General features: G+C 30.3%; 8 protein-coding genes across 8 annotated transcripts; 5 read left to right on the top strand and 3 right to left on the bottom strand.

Moving 5' to 3' along the window:
• Positions 1-1,770: 1,770 nt before the first annotated feature.
• CDC4 (SCF ubiquitin ligase complex subunit CDC4) lies at positions 1,771-3,966 on the top strand (the record flags this gene model as incomplete). The annotated part of the gene is made up of 1 exon (XM_064857026.1): positions 1,771-3,966. One exon carries the CDS (start codon positions 1,771-1,773, stop codon positions 3,964-3,966), a length of 2,196 nt encoding a protein of 731 aa, XP_064716159.1.
• A 527-nt stretch (positions 3,967-4,493) lies between these two features.
• On the top strand, positions 4,494-7,022 carry IES1 (Ies1p; the record flags this gene model as incomplete). Its single annotated transcript, XM_064857025.1, has 1 exon — positions 4,494-7,022. One exon carries the CDS (start codon positions 4,494-4,496, stop codon positions 7,020-7,022), a length of 2,529 nt encoding a protein of 842 aa, XP_064716158.1.
• Positions 7,023-7,283: 261 nt separating this feature from the next.
• On the bottom strand, positions 7,284-7,619 carry HSP12 (lipid-binding protein HSP12; the record flags this gene model as incomplete). The annotated part of the gene is made up of 1 exon (XM_064857024.1): positions 7,284-7,619. One exon carries the CDS (start codon positions 7,617-7,619, stop codon positions 7,284-7,286), a length of 336 nt encoding a protein of 111 aa, XP_064716157.1.
• A 1,283-nt stretch (positions 7,620-8,902) lies between these two features.
• On the top strand, positions 8,903-10,387 carry MDJ1 (Mdj1p; the record flags this gene model as incomplete). Its single annotated transcript, XM_064857023.1, has 1 exon — positions 8,903-10,387. The coding sequence occupies one exon, from the start codon at positions 8,903-8,905 to the stop codon at positions 10,385-10,387; it is 1,485 nt and encodes a 494-aa protein (XP_064716156.1).
• Positions 10,388-11,831: 1,444 nt separating this feature from the next.
• PWA37_000343 (uncharacterized protein) lies at positions 11,832-13,211 on the bottom strand (the record flags this gene model as incomplete). The annotated part of the gene is made up of 1 exon (XM_064857022.1): positions 11,832-13,211. The coding sequence occupies one exon, from the start codon at positions 13,209-13,211 to the stop codon at positions 11,832-11,834; it is 1,380 nt and encodes a 459-aa protein (XP_064716155.1).
• A 2,247-nt stretch (positions 13,212-15,458) lies between these two features.
• On the top strand, positions 15,459-17,291 carry PWA37_000342 (alpha-mannosyltransferase; the record flags this gene model as incomplete). The annotated part of the gene is made up of 1 exon (XM_064857021.1): positions 15,459-17,291. One exon carries the CDS (start codon positions 15,459-15,461, stop codon positions 17,289-17,291), a length of 1,833 nt encoding a protein of 610 aa, XP_064716154.1.
• A 699-nt stretch (positions 17,292-17,990) lies between these two features.
• On the top strand, positions 17,991-20,015 carry PWA37_000341 (alpha-mannosyltransferase; the record flags this gene model as incomplete). The annotated part of the gene is made up of 1 exon (XM_064857020.1): positions 17,991-20,015. One exon carries the CDS (start codon positions 17,991-17,993, stop codon positions 20,013-20,015), a length of 2,025 nt encoding a protein of 674 aa, XP_064716153.1.
• Positions 20,016-20,443: 428 nt separating this feature from the next.
• Positions 20,444-24,640, bottom strand: PDR11 (ATP-binding cassette multidrug transporter PDR11; the record flags this gene model as incomplete). Its single annotated transcript, XM_064857019.1, has 1 exon — positions 20,444-24,640. One exon carries the CDS (start codon positions 24,638-24,640, stop codon positions 20,444-20,446), a length of 4,197 nt encoding a protein of 1,398 aa, XP_064716152.1.
• Positions 24,641-25,508: the final 868 nt, after the last annotated feature.

Raw genomic sequence — 25,508 nt, 5'->3', positions numbered from 1 at the left:
GAACTTTTTTTTTTAAGATTTTTAAAAAAACTGAAAAGAAAAATAGAGAGAAAATGAGAAAAACATAGAGCAACACATTACGCTAGTACTATATTAATATAATAAATAAAAAGTATCTAAAATGTGGTAATCATTACTATTTTCAAAACCACTACAAGTTCTAACTTTTATCAATTTTTTGTAACATTACAGTAAAAAGATTGATTTACGCAAAAGAAGCATACTCAAAAACTTTAATTTTTTTACAAGGTTATATTTCCAAACAGCAAACTATAAATTTGTTAAGCATAAAAAATTCATATATTTTAAATATTCAAACTTTTTGTAGAATCTTAGTTTACATAAAATAATTATTCTTGATCATTAAAACTTTTCTAACCATTATCTGTAAAAAAAATACATATGTACTATTAAATAAAAGTACATAAACTAGTGTATTTTGGTTTATGTTACGTCTATTAAAAGGTATAGTTAAAATTAGTGAAGGGAATATCAAAGAAAAAACACACAGGAGAATGACTTTAAAAATATATTTATTGGTATTTGTTGAATGATTAGCTTGGTACTGCCAAGATTGGTTTTGATTTCAATAAAACTTCGCTTTTTTTATCTGAAAAAATTTATCTATAAGTATACATAAAAATTCAAGATATTATTAAATCCTCTAATAAGACCTTAAAAAAAATTAGACCCTAAAAAAAAAGAACTAATTAAATTAAACATATTTTCTGCGATAACCAAGCTCCAAAGTGTTTAGAAAGGAAAATATTAAAGACTTACAATAGTATTTTCCTAAGTAAATAAATAGATGGATGGATTTTTCTCTTAATGTTCATTACTCTGGGAGTGAGTCAAGTGATTATAAATGAAAAGTATAATTAAAACAGTAATAGAAGAATGTTAACACAGTAAAATCATTATCATATATTACTAATCATCTAACTAATGTCAGAATTGTAAATTTATGCGAGGTCCCCTTACCATTAATCTTTATAAAACTAAAAATAATAGAATCAGTAGAAATGCATGAGAGGCAAAGTCTCTTATAAATTATGATAACTAAATTTTAGAACTAAAATTAGCATAACTCTGACTTACCGTATATATTCTAATCTAATACTTTTCTGTTCTATTCTTGTATATTACAAAAATTACAGAGGCCTAGGCTACCAATTTTTATCCATCTAGGTTGCTTGTTTCATGCTTTCTTCATTCTCTTACTTATTGTAGATGTTTAATTTATTAGAAAGTCAACATAAAAAGAAAATTGAAAAAAAAAAAAAAAAAAAAAAAAGCTAGGATAAAAGACCTAAGAGATGATTTTATAAGAATGAAAAATGGAATATTGCATGATACAAACCTACAGGATCATACTACGTGGATAAAGGCTCACTAATATACACATACCCATATATGTATATAAATCCTAATAATTAGCTAGTACAATAATATAACAGAATAACTGAGTTAACCTATAAGAAAAAACGTACTTATTTTTCTGTTTTGGATTTTTGTCCGTTTGCATTTTATTTTACTTGTTTTCTACTCAAAGTCTAATTTTATTTTTATCTCAGAGCGAAATTTCTGGTGGTTCATTCATATAATAAATTAAGAAAATAATACATATATCTATATTTGACCGTAATACCTTTGTTTTGATCCTATCCTAATATTTTTATTTTATTTTCTTTTTTATTCTAGTTGGTTTGTTTTATTCGTTAAGTGTCTGTTAGTACTGTGCATATAAAAGTAGTCCACATTACTTTTACTATGCCTTCAAATACATCCACCTATCCTTTACGTGATATTCCAGTCCCTTATAGATACTCATCTTCTAATTGTGGAATAATAGACTTATTATCAAAATCACAAAATTATACAAGATCCAATTTTATAAATTCTTCTACATCAATTAATAAGAATGATTTATCTACTAATGACATAAATATATCTTTGAATGGACAAGATAAAAATGTGAATAACCTAGTTTCGAGTGGCGTTCTACCGAAAATGATAGCGTCACAGACGTTACTAGTAAACGAGAATGAAAAAAGGGCAAGGGAAGATAAAGCTGAAAATGATGGACACAGAAGACCACTTATTAAAAAAATCAAATTAATGGAGAATACTAATACTAGTACCACAAAAGATCATCTAGTAACAGAAGAATATTCTCAAGATAATTCTACTATCGTCAATGCTAACACAACTATTACAACGACAACTGTTTTGGATGATCCATTACCATTGTCTCCTATTGCATCTTCAGGAATAAGTACTCCAGATGAAAAAGATCTAAATGAGCTTAATGATCTGGGAAAACCAAAGATCAAGAATATCAACAACGATAATAATAGTAATATGGGTATAATATTTAATAATCATGATTTACAAAATATGGATCCAGTAGATTTACAAAGAATAGCATATAATATAATTTGTAATCTGAATAGAAGCCAATTGACGGATTTAAATGTGTTAATTAGGGATAATTTAAAAAGAGATTTCATATCTTCATTACCTATTGAGATAGCCATTAAGATCTTGACAAAATTATCTTTTATAGATATTGTACATGCACTATCAGTTTGTACCACATGGAACAAAATAATTTATAACACACCATTTCTTTGGAAGCATTTACTGTTGTCTGAAAGATTTATTAGCAAAGAAGAGTTCAAGCAATATAAAATACAATTGAAAAAACAATATCCATTAGTTGATAACATTGAGGATGTTTATAAACTAGATTTTGTCAATAGATGTCACATTTTGAAAAATTGGTATAATCCAAACTTTGTTCCACAAAGAGTTACACTAAAAGGACACAGAACCAGTGTAGTAACATGCTTACAATTTGAAAACGATTATATTATTACTGGTGCAGACGATAAGATGATTCGTGTATATGATTCCAAAAATAAAACATTTTTGAAAGAACTAAGTGGTCACGATGGTGGAGTTTGGGCATTAAAATATGACTGTGATAGTATTATTGTAAGTGGATCAACAGATCGTAGTGTTCGTATATGGGATATTAAGCGTGGTTGTTGTACTCATGTTTTCAAAGGTCACACGTCAACAGTGCGGTGTCTTGATATTGTGGAATATAATGGTGTCAAGTATATTGTCACCGGATCTAGGGATAATACATTGCATGTTTGGAAATTAGACCAGACTATATACAACCGTGATAACATTGAGGAAGAAAGAAGACAAAAAAAATGGCCTTTGATTTTTGATTCAACAAGTAGAAATCCATTTTTTGTTGGTGTGTTGAAAGGACATTTAGCTTCAGTACGTACAGTGTCTGGCCATGGTAATATTGTTATTAGTGGATCATATGATAATACTCTGATTGTTTGGGACATTAGTAAGATGAAATGTCTTCATATTTTTGCTGGTCACACAGACCGTATATACTCTACCATATTTGATCACAAGAGGAATAGATGTATATCTGCCAGTATGGATGCTACAATAAAAATATGGGATATGAATGATTTAAACCGAAATGGTCCATACCAAATAGTCACAGCATCTGGATCTACATGTACAAGACATAGTCGTTCATGGAAAACATTAACCGGGCATTCTGCATTAGTAGGACTTCTACGATTATCAGATAAATATTTAGTCAGTGCAGCAGCAGATGGTTCTTTGAAAGGCTGGGATTCCAATGATTATTCTCGCCAATTTGCATACCATCATGATAACTTAAGTGCTATTACCACATTTTGTGTTGATGATAATATATTGGTTAGTGGATCTGAAGGGCAATTTAATATATACAATTTAAGGAATGGTGAATTGGCTCATTGGAGACTTTTGGGGGATGCCGATCAAATTTGGTCTGTCAGTTTTAAAAATAATATCCTGGTGGTTGCAGTGGAAAAGAATACTCAAAGCTTTATTGAGATTCTTGACTTCAGTACACGTGAACCAATTTATATGACCAGACTTTAATAGCATCCATGTTCAGAAAGTGAAGGGAAAGGAGAGGAAAGGAGAGGAAAAAAAAGCAAGACAGGGAAGGGAGTAATCATATTTTAGTTTATAAAATAGTATCCATAAATGTATGTATCAATAGTATACTGATTGCTAATTATTTTTATTGTTTCTTGTATTTGATAGTATAGTTCTTTTAATATATTCATATCATCTATCTATGTTGTCATATTCATCGATCAGTTATATGTGGTGTCTGGATGTAGATTCGAGAAGCAATCCTCCTTCTCGATCTGCAAAATCTGTCACTGATCGAAATAGAGAGACATAGCACCATTTAGTAAGAAAAAAAAAATGTAAAAAAAAAATTAAATGTTGTAGTAAGAGACAGCTAGTTGAAGAGAAATCATCATTGAAAGTGTTTTAAGAGAATAAACTTAGAAAATATTTTTTTTTTCCCTGAGACAAGAGGGAACACTGCAATAGATATTAACCAGCATTAATTTTTATATAGTAATTACAAATTGCAAAAGAAACTAACATATATGACAATGGGAGGGAGAGTATATGACCCGATACATGACGTCTTTCAAGATTCAAAACCTCTTCGAACAGAATCAAGCGTTAGTAATGAAATCGAAGCTGATAGTTTAGTTTTGGATAATGAAGAGGTTACTTCTAGTAATATATCAGATACGAAGTCCATAAACTCATCAAACTCTGTTACTTCAGAAACAAGTAAAACAAAAAAAATTAATGGGAAGAGATCTAACAAGGCTAATAAGACTGAATATGAAAATGAACAAGAAACAGACATTAACAATAGCAACACCAACAATAATAATATTAATAAAAAACAGAGAAGGGTCACTGCGAGGTTTAATAGAAGTGTTAAGAAAAGAGATGGTGATTATTTGACAAGAAAAGATGTGCAATATTCATTTTTCAGAGGGTTGCTTTCAGATAAAAGAGAAGTATTCTCTAATCTTTTTACTAAGGCATATATTAATACATTAGTACCATTTCGAGATTTATATGATGAAAAGGGACAGGTCCAAGTGATGAATGTCACAGATAAAGAGTTTGATGCAAGAAGATTCTTTACACATAAAAAATTGACATTCTCACAATTATATATTCTATGTTTAGCTACATCTAACAAATCATCTAAAGTATTAAGAGAAAAATTGTTATCTGATCACAACGTTGCATTTTCGATGTGCATGTTATCATTGATTGTTAATGTTGGTAGATTGAACACAACAATCAATTTTCATCCAGAGATGACATCGCAAGTAAGGATTTTCCATTCTATTCCAAGTTTACAGTACCTTTCACCTGATGAAAAATCATTACAAGATACACCAAGGCTTAAGTGTATACTTAAGAATTTACCAATAGGTAATGATCCAATAGATTTAGAGAAATTGTATAAGGAGAAGATAGATGATAAATCCTCAAACGATGGGTTACCATCATATAATGTGGCTAATATGATTTTCACAATCTGCGAGAATCCGACATTTATAAAGGAATTATTATTCAAAATCGAATACTTTTGTGGAGATATATCAGACCTTAAGAATAATAATAATACTATTACCACTACCACTACTACTACTACCAACAGCAACAACAACAACAACAACAATAATAATAATAATAATAATAGTAATAGTAATAATGGTAACGGTAATGATAACGATAATGATAGTAAAAGTAATAACGAAGATATTGACATCAAACATTTACTACTTAAGAATGATATATCCATTTTTACATTTTTGGATACAACCAAATATACTATAAAGAGTCGTATTACAGTGATATTATGGGTTCTTTATGTTTTATTGGAGACCAAATTGGATCAGATAAGTATAATTGAATCGTTAAAACTATTCGGTACACTATGTGAAGATGGGGCTTATAGGATTAAATTGGAATTAAATGCGAATGGAAAGGATCCAGATGATGAGGATAAGGATTCGGAAGAAGAAATTAAGGTTGGCGAATTATTAAGGGAAAGACGTGCAGTCTTTTTAAACAAGAGAAAAATAAGTGAAAATGTCTCTTGCACTGCTAATGCAACCTCTACTGTCACTGAGACTGGTACTAGTACTGTCACTACTTCTGCTTCTGCTTCTGCTAACAGTGGAAATAATGATGAGACTGATAAGACGAATGAGAACGAGGATAAAAACAATTATGATTCAAAGGAAAATACTTCGTTGATCAGTGTTGATATAAAGACAGAAAGCAAAGATTCAGATTCAGCTTCAAATAAAATGAAAGCTAATAACCCTACCTCTGAAACAGGTGATAATAAGCATGAAAAGATAGATGAAAGTGGTGATATTTCAGATACATTAAATGAAGGTAAGAATCAGGATAAGGATGGATTAAGTAACAGTAACGAGTCTGAAGAGAAAAGGGATTCTCAAATCATATCACCTGAAGAAGTGAAAAAGGTTAAGACACCAAAAACAAGAACAAAACCGAAGGCGAGGACAAAGACAAAGCCGACGCCATTAGCAAAAAATGGTAATGCGGATAGTCCAACCAGGGTGAAAATGGGAGAGAATGAACAAGGTAATAAAAAGAACGAGAAGAATCGGGTGAAAGTGAACGATGGTAATATGAATTCCGGCGATGAAACAAGGACTAATGCAGCAGATGAACAACATATGTTGGAAGTGGTCAATTTGATTGAAGAAGATAAGAAGAGGAAGATAGTAGGAGATAAGACACAGGAAGATATAACGAGGGAACTGAAACCTATACATGAATTATTGAAAAAAAGACGTCAAGAGATTGGTATGATTAAATTATTCCATGATTTTGAAGATAATCCAATTGCACCATCTCTAGGTGTACGTGGTAAAAAACGGAAGAGATACGATGATGGATATATGGGATTTGAGACAGATTATTTGAAATTGTTTGCTAAATGTAAACATATTCTATTATCGCAAGATATTGATAAAAGTGTGCAATTTAAAGTGAATAATAATGATACTGATGGCGAGCAGAAAGAGGAAGATGGAAAAGAAACAAGTATATTTAGAATATATTAGATTAAAAAAAATAGCATATTAATAAGTCCAACATAGATAGATATGTTTTATGTGAATAAAAACAGGGTGAAGCAAAAAGTAAAGGGGAGAGATATAATGTTTGTTTGTTTGTTTGTTTTTTTTTAAAAAAAAAAAGATTAGATAGAAGTTATACATATGAATATATATATATATATATATTAATGAGATAAACAATAGAAAGGGGAGTGAGAAAGAGAGAAAGTACATGCGTTGTTATTATTTGTTTATTTATATATTTGTTTATTTTTTTGGATCAGTACCACCATGTAAAGTGTTGGAAACGTATTCAACGGCCTCATTTAATTTAGATTTAGCCGAATCCAAATAATCTTTAGCTTGTTCACTATAAGACTCAGTGCCAGCCTTTTGAGATTCAGCCTCGTCTTTACCTGACTTAGCTGCATCAGAAACACCTTGTAAGACACCTTTGTTGCTTTCGGGTTGAACAGTGCCAGCTACTTTATCTGCAGCATCAGTTACATATTCTTTACCCTTTTCAACGTAACCTTTTTCAGATTCAGGCTTTAACGCTTCCTTGGCTTTATCAGAGAAGTCTTTTCTACCAGTGTCAGACATTTTGTAATTAAATTATGATATTTTTTTGTTATATTTGTTTGGTTCTGTTCCTTTTTTATTTATTTATTTATTTTAATTATAATTTATAAGAAATATGTAAACACATACACAACCATACGTATATATATATATATATATATTAAATTTCTGGAACATATAGGAAGTTCAAATACAACAAAGAAACAAGAAAAAAGGGAGAGTCAACAGAGTGAAGGAGACGTTGTTGTTTTCTTTTTTGTTTTATTGTTAGTTGTTAGGGATACTTTTACTGACAATGGCATCTGCCAATCACAACAGTTAATACAAACGTTGCTTTTGTCATTCTTATCGTTGTTGTTGTTGTCGTTGTGCCGGAAATTGCGTCATTGCAAGATCTTCATTGTTATAGAGCCAGCCAGCAACATCGCTCTATTTGACAGATGATACACAGCCACAATATACAGTACTGTTATTAGCTGCAACAAGAGGATGTCCTCTATAACACAGAGAAGGGGAGAGGGGGGGAGGTGAAATGGGTTGCGTTCTTGTTAATAATAATACGTCTGCTGCAAACGTCATTTACAACTGGAAATAATAGAAGTTTGTTATTACTACAACCATCATAATTACACAAGTTAAATTAACATGTACTATGTAATGATGTACACATACGCATATCATCTCATCTATCTACATCTACACACATAAATAATATATATATGTACATAGGATTTGTTGTTTTCTACTGATTACTATCTGTGGATACGACTGGGGCTGGAATTACGCGATGTGACAGCGTTATTGAGTCTCAGAATGCGGAAAAAACAAAAGAAAAACAAAAAGAAACAAAAAAAAAGGACGGAAGAAGGAATTGGAGACAGAATAAAGGGAGGGTGTTAGGATTTCAACGGAAGTGCTTTTGGTCAGCTGCCCCGCGGATGAGAAGAAAACAACAAGACCATAGCAATCAAAAAAAAAAAAAAAAAAAGAGAGCTTTTGATATATCTAACGATCTTTTTCAGTTATATGTAAATCAAATTTTATATAAACGTTTGAAAAAAAGGTAAAACTACATTTCTTAAAAAGACATCTCTTAACAACTGAGAATACCTATTTACTCTATACGTAAGCTACATACATTATCCATATTTGTTCTTCTTTTTTATTTTCTTTTTTTAATTTCAATTTTGGACCCCCATTTTACACATCATACACACACTTCAACTATACAGAAAAGATTGAAACTTTAATAAAGGAACATATAATTATATATTACCACTTTTTTTTTGTTTTAAAAATAAAGAATGACGTTTCTAGTAAAGTCAAGAATCATTTTCACTAAAATACCCACTTCTTCTCGTCTCTCATATTCAATTGGATTAAATATTCGTCGTAATTTCCATATAAATAATAATAAATTAAACCAAGCTATTAAAAATCCATACGAAACACTAGGTGTGTCTTCAAATGCAACACAATCAGAGATTAAAAAGGCATATTACAAACTAGCTAAAAAATACCATCCTGATATAAATAAAGAACCAACAGCAGAGAAAAAATTCCATGATTTACAAAATGCATATGAGATACTATCCGATGAAGATAAAAGAAGACAGTACGATCAATTCGGTTCTGCCGCATTCGATGGTGGTTTTCCTTCTTCAGGCTCCCCAAACGCTGGGTTCACCAACAATTTTGGTGGTGGCAGTCCATTCGGTAATTTTGGTGGAATCAATTTTGAAGATCTCTTCGGTGCTGCATTCAATTCTGCACGTGGCAATCCATTCCAGCATCAACAGCAACAGTACCAACAGAGCCAAAGTCAGATGTATAGACAGTATAAGGGAGATACAATTCAGATTGTACACAGGTTGAATTTCAAAGATGCCGTCTTTGGTGTAGCTAACGTTAATGTCAAATTTAATGCCATCGACCCATGCAGTTCATGTAACGGGTCCGGTTTGAAACCAAACACTCAAAGACATAAATGCCATTCCTGTAACGGTACTGGGACACAGATCCATTCAAGGGCTGGGTTCCAAATGATGTCTACTTGCACAGACTGTCATGGTGAAGGTACTAAAGTAGATCCAAAGGATTACTGCTCGCACTGCCATGGAGATGGTGTCACATACAATAGAAATAAAACAATCAAAGTGGATTTCCCATCTGGTTTGCAGGATGGTGACGTCATTAGAATCCCTGGGAAGGGGTCCTATCCAGAGATTGCTTTAGACAAAGCATTGAATCCAAATGTAGATATGTTAAGAGGTGATATCTTGATCAATATCAAAGTGAATCGTGATCCAAAGTTCACTGTCAAAAATAAATACGATATCTGGTATCAAATGGATATTCCAATCACTACTGCTGCATTAGGTGGCACTATCACCGTTCCTACTGTAGATGGCAGCAATATTAGATTGAAAGTAGCTCCAGGGACACAAGATGGTGATGTTATAACAATACCTAATATGGGTGTCCCACGTAATAATAATAAATCAATCCGTGGTAATATGAAGATTCAGTATAAGATCCACATTAAAAAGCCAACCTCACAAGTGGAAAAATGTCTTTGGGAAGCCTTAGCTGATGCAACCAATGATATTACAGCTAAAAGAACAATGAAGGACACTACTAAGCAAAATACTGATACTACTAATAGTAATAATAATAGTAATACAACTAATTTCAACTCTTCGTCGCCAGATGATACAAATACTTTACGCAAATTAGAAAATTTTATCACTACTGCTTTTAAAAAGATTAAAGGTGATGACAATAAATAAATAACTGATTAATTAGTTGAAAACCTATTGTTGGATTTACTATTCTTATTTGGTTTTTAATGGTTTTTTCTTGGTTCCTTTATACTGATTATCTCTTTTTTTGTTTGGTATAGTACAATTTTTTTCCCTACATATAAGGGCTGTATAGATTTCATGTAAATAAATCAAAGGAGTTACGTAAATAGGATCAAGTACTCTAATTTATAGATTCATTTTATTTGTTTTTCTTTCTTCTTTTCTTTCTCTTTTCTTATTATTTCTGCTTTTACAAAGATCAACAGTATACATTTTTCTCTTTGATGAGAGTACTTATTCCATAACAATATATTTTAGTTATTCTATTGAGAAAAAAAGTTTTTCACATATAATTTTCGAAAATAATTATGTATTAAGGTATTTAGTGGGTTATTGAATAGTATTATTCAAGATGTACTTCCTTTGTGTGTATACATGTACATATATGGTGTATAGTTGCTCACAGATAAGAAAGGTTCGGAGTTGCTTTTATTTTTTTTTGTCGAATCCTAAAAATGAATCTGTCAAAGATTTGCGACAAAACAGAGGGACAAAATAAATAAGTATTTACACACAAATATAACTATTGACATGTATATTATCTTTATAATACACATGGATAGCATGAAACAGAAAACGTTAGAAAATTAATAAATTAGAGAAAATAATGTGTATATAGAAAAAAATAATAATATAAATAGAAGAAAAAATAAAAAATAGGACAGAAGAAAGTGATAGGAGAAAATGAAATGACACGATCAGAGAATATGGCACAATCTTTTATTATTGTAAATGCATATAAACAGGATGACTGTAATTTAACAACAGAAATTGAGAGATATAGTTCTTTGAAATGAGCATGTATTTCTTAAAAATATTCTAAATAAGAATTTTAATATAAACAACAAATCACAATTTAAAAACCCAAATAAGCGCTTATTGATTGTGGCGTTTGAAAATGGGTTATGTGGTTCTATAAGTTGTATCTGAAGTTTTATTGATGAATATTTATTTTAGGACACTTTTGTTTTTCTTAATATAGATAGGACAAAAACGAAATATAGAAACTGCTATAATGGTAAAAATAAAGATAATAATACCATCACTTAATCGAAGAATCAAAACATAAGCATAATTTTTAAGCTAAAAATGCTATTTTTTATTAAGAGAAATGCAAACAAATTGGACTTGGATCTGTGAGGAAAGAAGATCAAAAGTGAATAGCATAATAGTAATGGCTATATGCACACTTTAACAATTGACAGTAAAACTAGTTCAATGAGGGTTCTAGAGGAGCTGACTGGAGAAAACTGAATGAACGATATTTGGCCAGAATATTATCCAACAAGTTAACTTCACTACATATTATATAGCTTCTCTAAAAGAAACCAGATATACACAATATCAGCTAGAATCGTGGTCAGGGATTCTAGATTAATTTATGGTAAAGGTTGATCGTATTTGTTCCAAGCCTTCTACTAAATATGCTCAATTGTCTAGTAATTTCACTTTCCTGAATTGCCATCCCTAGCTGTTTTCTCTTAGTGTCCCAATATGCTCTGATGTAATCAATAGTTTCTTTTTGTAATTCTATTTCTTCTTGTTTTTGTCTATATTTCATTTCTTCAAGCTCTCTTAATAACAAACATTGTTCTTTTTTATAACTGCTTGTCTGATTTACTTTATGTGGAGGTATATTTGACATATCCTCCCTTCTATTTTGATTAATGCTTCGTGGTATTCTAGACCTTCTCTCTTGTAAGTCTATATACCTAATGTGCCATGATCTGTATTGATCTTCATGTTCACGCTTTAATTCTTCTCTCACTTTCCAAGGGTTTACTGGAAATAGACAGTTATTAAGATTGCAGTTCTCTCTTTGGCGATTTATCTTCTTTCTAACTTGATTTAATTGCCAAGCATATAATTCTGTCTGTTTTATTTGTTCTAATTTTTGATGCTCTTGTAATCTTTTTTGTTTGCATTTCTGCATAGCTTCCTTTTTCTTTTGAGCTAACATTGCTGATTCTTGGCTCTGTAGTTTATATACTTCTTCTTCGAAGAATCTTAATTGCGATATTAAATCTCGTAATATTTGTAGCTGTCCATCTCTTTCAATTTTTTTGAAGTGTAAATCTATTTCATTTAGCTCATATTCTTGCCTCTTTTTCTCCATATTTTTAGGTTGCCAGACATTAAATTCTAGTTCAAATTGTTGTTTTCTTTGAATTTGTTGTTGTTCCACTGATTTTATCTCATTTGATAGTCTTTCAATATGTTCTAATTGATTTTCTACCTCAAAAGTTTTAGAGGACTTTTGGTATAATCTCTGTTCTAATTCAGTAACAACATTTTCCTTCTTCTCAGAAGGCTTGAACACTGGAACAATCTTTTCATTGAAAAAAGTTTGGATTTTATTCAAAACAATTTTTCTTTTCCTCCCAGGCTGTTGCTGTTCAGCAACAGAGAAGTGAGAATCTGTCTTTGTAGTTTTGAAACAGGACTTCAAAGGTCTCTTACTGACAATTTTTTCTTTTGGCTGAGTACTTTGGAAAGTCTCAACATTTGAAGAGGCAGCGGCTGTTTCAGGAAAGAATACAAAACGCACATGTTTAACCGGAGTTGGATCACTTCTAGTAGTGTTTTCCTTAGTACTATTTTTAAAAAAGGACTTGATTTTAGAAATGGACACTTTGGTTGAAGATTCCTTCAAGACATGGGTTGAAACGTTACTTTCATTCTTTTGAAATAAGGTAGAAAACTTATCCAAAGTTTGCTTGAATTGTCTTCTGTTTGATCCGTTAACCATACTTGTCGCTAAAATAATCAATACTTGAAAAGCTAAAAAATACTTTCTGAAAAAAACTTTTTTGTTGTATAAGTAACTTTAATATAATGAATATATTGATGTTCCTTATGTGAAAAAAGCCTATGGAGATGTCAACATAGAAGAACAAGTCAAAAAAAAAAAAGAAACAAGAAGAGTCTTAAGAAGAAAGTGTAAAAGAGAAGTATAAATGAAAGGAATTAGAAATGAATATCTGTTCTACTTTTATATCTTTATGGTGAAGGAGATTTTTGTGTATAATCAATCTAATTAATTAATAATAAAAGCAAAAAATATGTTACAAATAATATACAAAAAAATTAGCAATAAAATATAGATTAATTTATTAAATAGATAAGTATACTCAAAGAGGAAAACAGTAAATAGACTTGAAACTACAGATACTAGTATATTTATACTTTCTATTCTCCTAGGTTTATTATCTGTATATGTATGGTAAATTAAGTATGTCTTTCATATACAATGTCACAACATACATGATGATTTACAGACACCTTTCTTAAACTTTCCTTTTTTGGCAAGAGTGTCAGTGTTAAAAGTTTAATACAAAAAGTAAAGTATACACTTTATGGAAAGTACAAAAGAAGCTAACTATTATTTATAAAAACTATATAGTCTTTTTTTTGTATATTGAGTTTAATTTTACAGTATATTTTTAAAAATTGAATCAATTTTCTGTTAGTATAAATTAACCTAACAGAGGATTGTGCTAAAATATTGAAAAAGAAAATGTTTTTCTATGTATTCTATAGTTTGGACATATATATATGACAGCCAAAATTTAGTATAAAATTATTTATTGTATCCATATATAATTAATATTTAGTAAGTGGGGGGAGGAAGAGTAATCTTTTCATTCCTTCCAAAGTTGAATAATAACTATTTTTTTAATTAAAATAAAAAATATTATCAATATTTCTATGTAAAAAATTTAGAACAAATTTTTTATGGTATTTATATCTTAAGGGTATAAATAATATACTTTAAAGTAAAATTTATGATCACTGAAATAATTTTTATTATTTTATTAAATAAAATACAGATATTTTGTATTTATTTTTTTTGCATGATATACAGTAAGAGTTATTTAAATTAATATACAAAAATAAGAGTATTAATAATATACAGACATTCATATTTTATTAAGTTGTTGATGCTGGCTGATAAATGAATTAACAGAATTCTTATTGTTCTTGTTAGGCTAACATCTATCAAGGGATAATAGAAAAGTTAATGTCGATAATTACTTCAATCACATGATTTCATAAAACGGGAGGTTTTTTTTTAAATAATTTTTTTAAAAACTTGCCACCAATATTAATCTGACAATTACTCAGATGTATTTACAATCTAGTTTTGGAGTTTCAGTTATTCTAAGCTCTTTGTCTTGACATTAACCGTTATTTGGGACTACTTATCTTAAGATTTCCAATTATAACATTTTTGTATAAATTTTACTGAAAATATTCATAAAAAAGCAGAGCAGAAAGAGTAAACAAAAACTACAATATATATATAATGCAGGAAAATAAATAAGATATATTCTGAATAGAATAACTTATCACAAGAATTTTTATTAATGATGACGCTGAGTTCAAATGAAAGTATACAGTATATATATATGCACATATCTGTTCATATTTTTAACAATCATATTACATAGTTCAGGAAGAAATTGTTTCATGATTTCATTATATCTTATTTTAACTTGAAGATGCAAACTACAAAGAAATTGTCATAGTATTTTTTTTATTTTTTATTTTTTTTACAACAATTTGGCTTTAAAATGTTGCAACAACAATCCCGTAAATTCCGCCGTAATAGATTAAATCCTTAAAGACATAGTCCATGCGGGATTAGCTGCCTACAGTAAAATTCCTCCTATTTTACGAATACTTAAAAGTTTGCGGGTTTATAGTTTCCGTTGGAGGCTTATGATGCCGTCCATAAATTTAATTACAACTATAAACAACAAGTTGAGTGTTTTGATCTGTATTTAGAAAATAAGAAAAATATATATATATATATATATATGTGTGTGTGTATATAAGATTTGGCTGTAAGCGGTTAATGAATACATGTCTGTAGGCTTATTATATTTTAATATGATCAAATGAAAGATGGATTAGAAATGTCTAATATTGTTGTTATAGTTTATCTTCAAGGATCCATGTTCTAAGTTATACGTGGTGGTATTATAATTTTACCATGGCAAGGCTTCATAACGGTTTCTATTGGAGAGTAAACAAGTTGAAAAGAAATCTTCTCTTTGCATGCATTCTAATTATAATAACAGCCAGTCTTTCTTATTTTGATCAATATTCTAAAATATATTTAAATTTATTTCAAAATGAAAGTGGGAAGTCACATATTATAGAAAGTAAAAGTCATGAAGAAAATAAATCGAATTCCATCAACAATATAGGATCTGAAACAGAAATCAATTCAGAATATACATCTCTAATTGACCACTGTGTTCACTACATCACTGAAATCTCACAAGAATCTGATTTCGCAACTATGGAAAATCATAAAACCCTTTTCAAAACCATTGAACAATTAAGAATTTATGACTATTGTTTCATGTCAGGTGGATTAAATGTTAGTACTGTTTTAAATCAAATAAATGGGACACGTATATCTATCTATGAATATTATCAAAAAGTGTTTCCATATTTAAATTTTCATGAAAATAACACTAATCCTATGGTTCCAGCATTGTACCATATGATTGAAAAGGGCAAAGAAATGGTACAATTATATATCAATACTAATAATATTGTAGAATTTAATCAAAATTTCTGGTTTTCATGGTCTAATCAGTTCAAGGGAAAAGGTATTATCGTCACAATGTCTAATGAGGATATCAATACGTTTAAAAAATTATTAGCTATATTGGAAGTGTTACATAATTCGTTACCATTACAGATTGTTACTACTGGAAACGATTTTGATGAGGAAACTTTATTGTCATTTTCCTATTTGGCCAGTAAGTATAATCAGGATATATATGTTATAGACTGTTCTAATATAATTAGCAAGCAGTTTACCATGAAACATATTACCGGATTTTTAAACAAATGGATAGCTATTTTATTCAGTACGTTTGAAGAAGCTATATTGATTGATCTTGATTCTGTACCATACATCCCACTAGAAAAGTTTTTTGATATAGATTCATATAAACAGACTGGGATGTATATGTATCGTGATAGAGAAATTTTAGTGGCTAACGGTAGAGAAGCTTGTTTGAATAAATTTGCGTTAGTCACATCTACTTTTGAGGAAGAACATCTGCTTACAATTGATAATATTAAATTTTCATTCACTGAGGCTTTACAAATTAAGAAACAAGAGGTTAGTACAAAGACACAGAGCCAATTGACAATGCAAGAGATTGTCTTTCAAAATTTTTTCCAAAATGGAAATTTCCATCAGGTTGATAGTGGTCTGATAATTGTTAATAGACAAAAGCAATTATCTAGTTTATTGATGGGATTCGCATTACATTTGTCTAAATATTTTGATGACTGTGTGCATGGAGACAAAGAATTTTTTTGGTTAGGTCCATTATTGGCTGGCAATGACTATTCAATTGATCCAGGTTATGCAGGGACGATGGGGATGTTTTATAAAAATGAGAATAATATCGATGGTATTTGTGCTGCTCAGATCGCACACGTTAATGAAAATAACGATTTAATGTGGTCTAATGGCGGATTAAATGTTTGTAAATTTAGAAATGCTGCTATTAAGGATTTTAAAATACATAAGGAATTTTTCAAGTCACATTATAGTGACCCAGAATCATTGCAAAAGATTTATAATTCTCCGCTGATGATTGAAGGGGCCATCATACCTGATGTTGGAGATATACCGTGGATGCAAACTAGAGAATGTAAACAATTTCGGTTTTGTGCATATTTTAAAGAAAAATCTGAATCGACTACCACTTCATCTTCTCATGGAAGTATAATAAGGTTCAGCCAGGAAAAAATGAATTTTTATAATAATTTAGCAAGGCTATGGAGTGAAAACTAGTTGTTTGGATAGTTAAGCAATAACAGAGTTTTTTTTTTTTACAGTGCTTGAATATGAATCTATGTATATATAGGACCCTTTTTCTAGTATATATAATATAATTAACCAAGTTAAACTTCTTTTTGATTTATTACTGAAATAAAAAATAATTATCTATGTTAGATTCGGAGGTTTTGAATAGTCAATATTCAGGGAAAAATTTTATTGGATATAACCGTAGCAAACACTCCTTCAATTTACTAAAACTAATAAGCAAATAAACTAGACTACTAAGATCGATCATCTTGCGCAACAAGTGTTTTGTGTGCTCCTATGTCTGCTTTTGTTCAAATGACTTTCCATTTAACTGGCAATTAGATTTTGTGTTGTAAAATCATTTTTTTTTCTTTTTATTTTTTTTTTTATTATAGAAAGGAACGTGAAAAACTCAAAATCTTGCAACCGAAGATAATGATAATTTTGCAACTAGTGATAATGACAATCGGTTGCAAAATTTTGAATTTAATTGATATAAAACTCCAAATGATTGGAATGTAGATTTTCTAATTATATATGTTAATTTAAGTGTATCTTGTTAATAATGTAGTGGCGAAAAATGTTATATAGGCAGAGAGATATTTATCCTACTTCATTTCATCAACTCTAATTTTTTAAATTACTGTTTTACTCATATGTATGCTTTTTTTTTGAACGATAGCTATGGCTGTTCTGAAAGTATTAGGTTCGAGTACTATATCTCGTAAGTTAAGAAGACAAAGATTGAAAAGACATTTAATAATAGTATTAATAGTGTTAATTACACTTGTTACCTGGTACACTCAAAGGTATTCCCATAATGTGAATTCGAATCATTTTGTTCACACAAATCTATTAGACGATTCATTATCATTTGGTTCGGAGAATAAAAGTGCTACGCAGAATTATAGAAAAAGCAATAATAATATCATAGAGTCATTAACAAATGAACATCATTATGCATCTGAGGTATCACCATTCCGTGTTGCTTTTAAGGAAATAGAAAATACAATTAAGATGCAATCTAAAAGGCCATCTTTCTTTCAATTATTTCATAAAACAGAGACTAAGAATGTATTAAATTACTGGAATAGATTAAATAGCACAGAGCAGTGTAAATATTTGATTAAGGGGTTTTATAAGATTCCACATTGGTCAAATGAAGATATTCTTAAGGAGTATGAAAATGATAGTGTTGGTTCTTTAGTCTTTACATTAATGGTAGAAAGATTGAGGGTTTATGATTATTGTTTTATACATGGCAATGAAAATTTAAAAGATCTTATAAGTAAAGAAGATTTTGAGGATATCACCCCTCAAGACTTTAATAGAAGAATGTTTCCATTTATGAATTTTCAAAATTCTGAGTCTGAATTAATATGGCCTACCGTTTATGATCTTTCTAAGGGTGATATTATTACTAATACACTTGTTCAGCCTCCACAAATCAAAGATATTGATACCTTTAATGCAAATTTTTGGCAAAGCTGGGCCAACTATTCTAATGGCAAAGGAATAGTTGTAACAATGAAAGATAGTGACAGAATAATGTTTTATAGACAATTAAAAGTATTTAAAGCCCTGGGAAATTCACTTCCCATACAAGTCATTACAACAGGAGGTGAACTCTCTGAACAATTCATTAAAGATCTGTCTCATTACAGTAAACAGCTAGACCAAAAAATATATTTAGTTGATGTCTCTAATATTTTAGATAAACAATTTGTTTCATCTTACATCCATAATTTTTATAATAAATGGGTGGCTCAACTTTTTAATACTTTTGAAGAAGCTCTATTTATTGATATTGATGCTGTTCCATATATTCCGTCACAGGACTTTTTCAATATTGATTCTTACCAAAAAAGTGGTATTTTGATGTATAGAGATAGAAGCTTAATTGAGGAGCATACTTTCAGAAGATGTACTGATCTTATTCATAAAGTTGAACCTTCTTTAGAAGAAGTTATAATGACTAACAGAAAGTTGATGTTTGATATCAATTGGAGTAAACGAAATCAACATGTAGAAGATAATAAGTTACCATCCGTTGAAGCTCTTATATATCGTAACTTCTTTGAAAAGTTGCAGTTGCATCATGTTGATAGTGGATTAATTGTTTTCAATAAAGCATTAAAGCTAAATGGAATATTAATGTCGTTTTTCTCTAATTTAGATTTTCGTTTGAGAACATGTATCTATGGAGATAAAGAAGCAACTTGGTTAGGCGAATTAATAGCTGGAGAAACGTATTCAATTAATCCAATGGAGGGTGGTATATTAGGGCCAGTTAGTAATGAAGAAAATGAAGATGTAAATAAATATAGCATATGTGGTTCTCAGATTGGTCATATAGATAAAAACCAAAGATTATTGTGGTCCAATGGTGGCTTGAGGATGTGTAAATTCTATGATACAGCGGCCAGTGAATTTAAAGCAGACAAAGAATATTTTACATCAAGATATAAGACGCCTGAAACCTTACAAAGAATATATGATTCACCACTTGTTATCGATGGTATTATTATACCAGATCCAAAGAGCAATCCTTGGTTACAAATCAGAGAGTGCGCTAATTACATGTACTGTGCTTTTGCTACACGTGGAAAGTTTGATACTAACAAGAATTCTGGAAAGTTAATTGAATTCGAGAATGAAAAAAAATTAAAGTACAAAACTCTATCTGAATTATGGAATGATATTATATAGGTTCGAATACTATTAAAGACTCATATATATATATATATAATATATTGTAACATAAAATTGGCATTGATTTAACTAATGATCTTTTGGTAGAATCAGTTTAGCACTTATAAACAAAGATAAATTCGAATTGGATTCTCTAGTTAACCTATATTATATTGATCTAAGAATAAATCATTATGCAGTTATACCAGCTCTCAGAGGTAGTTAGCAGATTACAGAATTTATTAAAACAATAAAATGCAAAAAAGGAAAACAAGGAACGCTCACTATAATTGGGTATATCTAGGTTTCTGACTTTTAACCGAATACTAAAATTTTCTATACATATTATTAGGTAAGCAAAAATAAAATACAAATATTAAAAGTACAATTCTATATATATTGATGAGTATATAAATAAGAAAAAAGGATAATGAATATTCATTCTATTATTTTGTTTCTATCATCTTCTCACTCTTTTTGGTGACGACATTCTTTTTGAAAAATCTGTCAAGCGGAATTATCTTCATGAGATAAGCCCAAACAATTGGCCAAATATTCTTTACATATGTTAAGTAGAAACCTGCAAACATAGCAAAGAAATTAAAGACGCAGAAGGCGATACATATACCAAAATTTCTCCACCTATGATGATAACTCATTTTTTCCACCGCTAAGAAATCATCACCAACAGTATAAGTACAATAAGCACAAACAGAACGACTATTATTAATCTTCAAGATACCACCATATTCGTTCATGTATGGGGTCATGAACTCTAAACATGTTTGGCCTGGTAATGGTTGACCTGGAACAGTGTCTCCTACCCCACAATGTACTGGTCTGTCGTGAAGTAACAAACTTACGAAAGTATCAATAAAGTATGTATACGGTGATACACGATACATGAACTTCCAGAATCCAGGGAAAAGAGAATATGGTTGCATAACACCACAGAAGGAAGCTGTGAAACTATAAAAGAAAGCAACAAAAACAGCAGCTGTTTGTAAATCAGGAGCAGAATATAATAACCATAAACCAAAGGTCAGATAGTACACACTAAAAAGAATGTAATTTAAGTAAAAGACACCAGCAACATGAGCAGCATCACTATAGCCACAACAGAAGTAGCAGCACAAGAAGAATAATGTCGAACTAGAAATTGCTAACGGTAACTCTACAATAGTTTGGGCAAGTAATAAAACAGACCAATGGTAAGTGTTAGATCTAGCTTCTCTAGCAACATAAACATCCTTAGACTGTAAGGCCTTGTCTTGAACTTGGTTAATCAACGGTGAAGATAAACATAAATTCATAAAGGATAAGAAGATCGCATTTTGTAAACCACTAATGTTTTCTTTTGTCCTCCAAAAAGAAAAACCAATGAACAAACCAGCACCAGCATTCAATGCAAATTTAGCACCAACATATGCTTTATCTCTCTTTGTGCAACGGTATTGTCTTTTAATAATTGTAATCAATTGGGTCATATACGAAGGTAAACTCCATGCAGATGTAGTAAAGTCGATACCAGATGCAATAGCTTCCCTTTCTAATTCTTCCTGCTGAACCAAAACTTGTTTTCTATGAGGAGAATTATTCCACATAGCAGTCCAATCAATACTTGCTTTTTCGAAAACCTTATCAACATCACTAGAAGAGTCAGAGTACTTTTCTGCACGATTCCCACCAACAACTTCAATGACAAAATCAGCTGGATTATCAAGTTCCCTGTCGTAGTACAATGACTCATCATGTGATGCAAAGTAATCACAAGCATCGTTAATATCACCAAAATAGACACATTCACCACCCCTTTTCAATAAGTAAATATTATCAAAGTAGCTAATAACACTCTTACTTGGTTGATGGATGGTACATAAAATAGCTTGACCTTGTTCAGACAATTTCTTTAAAAATTTAACTATAGTCAAAGCAGCTTCAGCATCTAAACCAGAAGTAGGCTCATCTAAGAATAACAATAAAGATGGTTTAGTAACTAACTCAACACCAATGGATAATAACTTTCTTTCTGTTGGACTTAAATCAACAACTAACTTTTCAGCAGGTAATTTCAATAACTTTGCAATAGTAGCCAGATATTCCATATCACCATCACCTCTTAAAGTGCATGAAATTTCAAGTGATTCTTTCACTGTGAGTAAATCCAAATGAACATCTTGTTGTTGAACAAAACCAGTACTTCTTCTGAAAGCACCAATATTTGTCAATGGTTGACCATCAATTAATATTTCACCAGTAACCACACCAGTTTCTACACGTTGAGATAAAACATTTAATAAAGTAGTTTTACCTGCACCAGATTCACCCATCAATGCCGTCAAACCAGAACTAATAAAACCAGTGGCATCATTAATTAATTGTTTGTTGCCTTCAACAACATAGTTAATATTTTTCCAAGAGATAACATGTTTTTGTGTTTCAACAATGTTGTGGCCTTTAACTTTCTTGTGGAAAGTTGAGGAATTATCTTTTTCACGAACGCTACCTAGTTTAGCAGATGAAGACTCAACAGAAGTGGAAACAGAGCATGAGGAGATTGGTTGTAATTCCTCATCAAATGGGTTTGTTTCATTAGCTACTGGGGAATTCCGACTCTTCTTGTTACCAAATGGATTATGTTTATGCATGTATTCCTGCCATTTTTGCAAGTTTTCTCTTGTGTATAATGGAGTAATAAATTCAGAAACAAATAATGAACAGAACAAATAGAAACATAAGAAACCAATCAATATACCAAAATTTCTCCAAACATGATGATATGTGTACTTCAACCCACTTCTTAAATAATCCTGACCTCTAACATAGTTGTTACCTAAGGTTGCACCTGGCCAAGCACAAGCTTTGTGAGTGAATGAAACATTATCGTAATAAGGACCTCTGGGAACAATTGATTCTGTACAGTCTAACTTTAAATTGAAAATTTCATTGGATAAGATGGCTTCCATAGAAAACATGGCTGGATTGATGTAAGCAATCCAAACAAACCATGGATGCATGTCTTCTAAATGGATAACATATGATGCATACATAGCAATACCTAACAATAAAATACCTGCTAACATATTAGCAATACCTAAAGTAGGACTAATTAATGCTGTCAAAGAAAACAATGAAATCATACTAAAATTGTAAATGGACAAAAACAGTAAGAAAATAAAGAATCTACCTGCATTATATTGTAAATGAGCTAAGAAATAAAGAATGATAGTGAAGACCACAACCAATATAAATTTAAATGTGTAGTCAAAACAGGTAGCAGATAAAGTCTCAAAGGAACCATAGTAGAAATGTAGTTGAACATGTTTGGTAACAATTTCTTGTCTTTGAAAAGCAGCGGGCATATCAGTTAAGGCTAAGAAAGTGAAGAATAAAAGTGAAAAGAAACATAGGGAACCTCTTGAGAAAGAACCTATAGTTGTGACAGGCAAGTCATAGAACAGAGAACCGATAACCAAAGATTGAACAATCACAGAAACAAATTGAGAGATCAGATAACTTCTATCACCAATGATTCTTTGGAAAGCTCTACGAAGACAATAATGGAATTGTGTAGTTAATGGGACAGTGAATTTTGGTGTAACGTCATCTGGATTAACATCAGATCTAATAGCTGTGGTGATAGCAGTATCCTGTTTACATGTTTTATAATATGTTGAATCTGTCCATAGCGAATATAAATCAGATTCACAAGTCGGGATATTTTGAGAATCCATCTTACTAGAATCAAATTGGAAATTGAGAATAGAAGTCAAATACTCAATGATACAATCGTTTGGATCTTTCTCAATCCCTAATTCATCGTGGAAGTAAGTTAAACACTCATCAACAGTACCATAAAACACTTGATATGAATTTGTTAACATTAGTATTTTATCGAATTTACCAACAATTTTATCAGAAGCTTGAGAGATTTTGACGAAGTTGATGGAACGAGTGGCCCTTGCCATGGTTTGTAAGATAGATAAGAAATCTAAAGCGGTTGAAGAGTCTAACCCCTTGGTGGAATTATCCCATAGATAGATGGATCCATTTGCTATAAATGTTTCGATAATTGAAATACGTTTTCTTTCACCACCAGAAACACCACGAACAAAATCATTACCAACAATAGTTTTTAACACATGAGACAAACCAAAACTTTTCAACAACTCATCTCTTAAATTGTCTCTTTCTTGCTTTGGTATATTAAATTTACAAGCTAAGGCAAAATCAATAGTTTGTTGTACAGTCAAGAATGGGAAATGGATATCTTTTTCATTATTATAGATGATTTGTTGTGGGCATTTTGATGAAAATGATTTGAATTCATTATCTTTAAATAAGATACTTTGTTTTGGATAATAATTTAGATTCCTGTGACTGTGAAATAAAGTTTTAAATAAATCGGATGTTGGATCTCCTAAGACTAATATAACCTCACCTTGTTCAGCTCTGAAGGTCAAATCATGAATATAACCTAACTCAGCATTGGGTGTATTATTAGAAGAAAGAGGTCCACCTATTTCATTATCCTCATTGGATAGATTATTTGAATCAATAGAATTTTTCACACAAATATTAGCTCCATTAAATGTTATGGATGCATCAGGAATGGGCGTAAAGTATTTAGAGATGGCTGACATCTTCTAATATTTAAGTTAAATTAAACCGAAAAAAGAAAAAAAGAACAGATATTTGTATTGCCTATTTTTAACTTATCTATATGTATGGACTAACGGATATTGTTACAAAAAATAATAGAAAAAGTAATTATCAAAATTGAAGATAATGAATTGATAAAGTAATTAAAGGGTATTAATTAGGAATATAAACGATTTTGTTCAATTGTTTTTTTGAGTGATGATATTCAAATACACAGCTAGAAGTGAAATGTTAATGAGTAATATGAAATGAAAATAAAATCGAATCAGTGAACAACTTCACTTGTACAGAGATGAGAGAAGCAAAAGAGAAAGAAGAGGAAATTACTAACTACTGTAGAAGTATAAAGATTCAACCTGGATTAGGATCAGGTTTGGAGCAGATTATATACTCTGTGCCAATATCCATAATATAGAAAGAGGTTTATTTATATTAATATATATTTATAGAGGTGATTGACAAAGGAAGAAGGGACAAATTAGACAGTAAAAAAGAAAAAGAAAACAATGTATAGTTGGACATACATGTGAGAGAAGTTGCACATGTTTCTACCACAAAAATACGAATATTTGAACAGTTGAGAGGAGTATAATCAATAAAATTTCATTGCCGTAAGAATAGGAACTAATAGGATTTGGGAACATTTTCTTAAAATAACAATATAATTTGTGATTACCTTGCAACAATAGAGACGAACACTTAGTATCTGGATTTCTGTCTGCAATCAATAAAGCATTACGACAATGGCATTTTATTGCAATTTACTAGTGTTAATAGTGTGTAGGATAACTGAAAAAATGTTATATTACAAAGGAAGGAAAGAACATATAAAGAAAAAGAAAATAATAA

Source organism: Arxiozyma heterogenica (assembly GCF_036370985.1).
Source record: "Arxiozyma heterogenica strain weizmannii chromosome Unknown scaffold_11, whole genome shotgun sequence".
NCBI lineage: Eukaryota > Fungi > Ascomycota > Saccharomycetes > Saccharomycetales > Saccharomycetaceae > Arxiozyma > Arxiozyma heterogenica.
The sequence above is the reverse complement of the archived record's forward strand: the minus strand, read 5'-3'. Positions and strand labels throughout refer to the sequence as shown.